The 2,660-nt window shown below is 38.1% G+C and overlaps 1 protein-coding gene across 1 annotated transcript; it reads left to right on the top strand.

Moving 5' to 3' along the window:
• On the top strand, positions 1-2,162 carry LOC144546155 (heat shock 70 kDa protein 4-like). The gene is made up of 2 exons (XM_078294682.1): positions 1-214; positions 526-2,162. Exons 1-2 carry the CDS (start codon positions 1-3, stop codon positions 2,160-2,162), a joined length of 1,851 nt encoding a protein of 616 aa, XP_078150808.1.
• Positions 2,163-2,660: the final 498 nt, after the last annotated feature.

Raw genomic sequence — 2,660 nt, 5'->3', positions numbered from 1 at the left:
ATGGCTTCTAATGAAGCTGCTCCTGCCATTGGGATCGATCTTGGCACCACCTACTCATGCGTGGCCGTGTGGAGGAACAACCACGTGGAGGTCATCGCCAATGACCAGGGCATCCGCATCACTCCGTCATGTGTCGCTTTTACTGAGAATACGATGCTCGTGGGGGATGCCGCTAAGAACGATACTGACTTGAACCCTACCAACACTATTTTCGGTACTTTTCTGATTGTGGCATCGTGTTTTGTGTAATTTATTCTCAATTCTTACCTTTTTGGTCATTTTATTTGATGTTTTGTTCTGAACTAATTGAGTGGTAGCAAACTGTTTTTAATAAGTAAATGAAAAACAATTGAGTCATAGAACACTATATCGTCATATCTAAAATCTAGCCTTGATGGATGCTCCCAAACTGTTTTCAATAAGTAAATTATTTTTGTTCTTCATTTACTTTGGATCTACTTTCTAATTTATTATTGTTTTGATAGAATATATTATTTTTAACTGTTACAATAATTAATTTGACAGCTGTCAAGCGTTTGATCGGAAGGCGCTTCTATGATACATGCGTCCAAAATGACATTAAGCATTGGCCCTTCGAGGTGGTTGCCGGGCCCAATGACTGGCCTAAAATCAAAGTCAACTATCGAAGTGAGGAGAAGCTATTTTTTACCGAGCAAATAGCATCAATGGTCCTTGCTAAGATGAAGAAGATTGCAGAGGACTATCTCGGTTGCACTATCGAAAAAGCAGTCATTACGGTTCCTGCATACTTTAATGATTCCCAACGGCGATCAACAAAAGAAGCCGGTGCCATTGCTGGCCTCGATGTCTTGCGTATCATGGATGAACCCACGGCCGCCGCAATAGCTTATGGTTTTGATACAAAAGTACACAGCAGTAATGGGAAAAATGTTCTTATTTTCGATCTCGGTGGGGGCACTTTTGACGTCGCCCTGCTTTTCATCGGGCATGGTAAATTTGAGGTTAAGGCTACTTCTGGAGACACTCACCTCGGTGGCGAAGACTTTGATGACCGTCTAGTTGACCATTGTACTAAATTGTTCAAGAGTAAGCATAATAAAGACATCACCGGAGATCCGAAGGCTCTTCGGAGGCTGAGGACAGCATGCGAGGAAGCAAAAAAAAAACTATCTTTTGCTCTTCCAACACCGACCATGATTGAAGTTCCTTGTCTCTACGATGGCATTGATTTCAAGACTCGCATTAGCCAAGGTCTATTTGAAGAACTTAATATAGATCTCTTTACAAGGTGTACAGATCTTATCGAAGAGTGCTTGAGTGATGCCAAGATAGAGAAGACAATGGTTGATGATGTGGTACTTTCTGGAGGATCAACCCGGATCCCAAAGGTACGTGAACTGCTCCAAGACTTCTTCGGAGGAAAGGAACTCAGTAAGAGGATCAATCCAGATGAAGCTGTAGCTTATGGTGCTGCTGTTCAGGCAGCCAAGTTGAACGGGCAAGGAAGTAAGGAGGTGCAAAATTTAGTTATTGTTGATGTCACACCTCTATCTTTAGGCGTAGAGACTCGAGGAGGAAAGATGACGGTCGTGGTCCCAAGAAACACCCCAATACCGACCGTAAAGAACTATGTTCTTACCACAGTTTCCGATAACCAAATTATTATGTCACTACCTATATATGAGGGTGAGAGAGCCGAAACCAAGCACAACAATCTGCTGGGCGACTTTGAGCTTGAAGGCATTGACCCGAAACCAAAAGATGTTCCTAGGATTGATGTATGCTTTGAGATCGATGCCAATGGTATACTAAATGTCTCCGCCGAAGATAGATCGAGCGGTAATAAGAATATGATCACAATTAACAATGAAAGAGGAAGATTGAGCATGAAAGATATTGAGAAGATGATCCAGGATGCTGCCAAGTATAAGGCCGAGGATAAGGAGTACACAAGGAAGTATGATGCATGGAATTCGCTTGAGAAATATTCGTATGAAATGAAGAAGGCTTTACGGAATGATAAAATTGCTGAAAAGCTGAAAGTTTCGACAAAAAAGGAAATTGAGGAAGCAATTGGTAAGATTATTAGCTGGATCGAACAGAATCCTCTACCCCAAGTTTGGGAGTCTAAATCTAAGATGAAAGAGCTAAAGAACATTTGCAAACCAATTGACAAGTAGGTTCCGGTTCTGTGTTCTTATTATAATTTTTTTTTTTTGTATTGTGAGAAAATCTGCTATATATGGTACCGTTTTTCTTTTCTTTTCTTTAATTTGTTTCATTATTTCCTCTCTGAATGTATGCTCTCTTAATTACATTATTTGTAAAACGTTTACTCGGTCTGTAGACCAATATGTGTATTGCTATAGCTAGTGAATGGAAAGGATATTAATTTATTCGTTTTGTGCATATTAGTATTCGTAAATTATTCATAAATATATTATTTATGTCTTTAAATAAATTATTATTATTTATGTTCATTTTGTATTAGAAAGAATAATATATACTAATACATATAAAATATTATTTTTACTTATCAATATAATGCCGATATTTAAATTATCCGAATCCAAAAATATAACAATATGTATTTCTTACTTATAAAACAATATTAAATTGTCAAATTTTCTATTTGTGGTTCTCCACATTTAATTTTTATACTTTACCATGTCTATTTG

This window comes from Carex rostrata, chromosome 29 (assembly GCF_964058835.1).
Source record: "Carex rostrata chromosome 29, lpCarRost1.2, whole genome shotgun sequence".
NCBI classification, from domain to species: domain Eukaryota; kingdom Viridiplantae; phylum Streptophyta; class Magnoliopsida; order Poales; family Cyperaceae; genus Carex; species Carex rostrata.
The sequence above is the reverse complement of the archived record's forward strand: the minus strand, read 5'-3'. Positions and strand labels throughout refer to the sequence as shown.

Bases quoted from the DNA above. Each gene is read 5' to 3' on its own strand.
- LOC144546155 (XM_078294682.1), top strand. From the start codon at position 1: ATGGCTTCTAATGAAGCTGCTCCTGCCATTGGGATCGATCTTGGCACC. The intron at 215-525 runs GTACTTTTCTGA...TTAATTTGACAG, and splicing joins CCCTACCAACACTATTTTCG to CTGTCAAGCGTTTGATCGGA.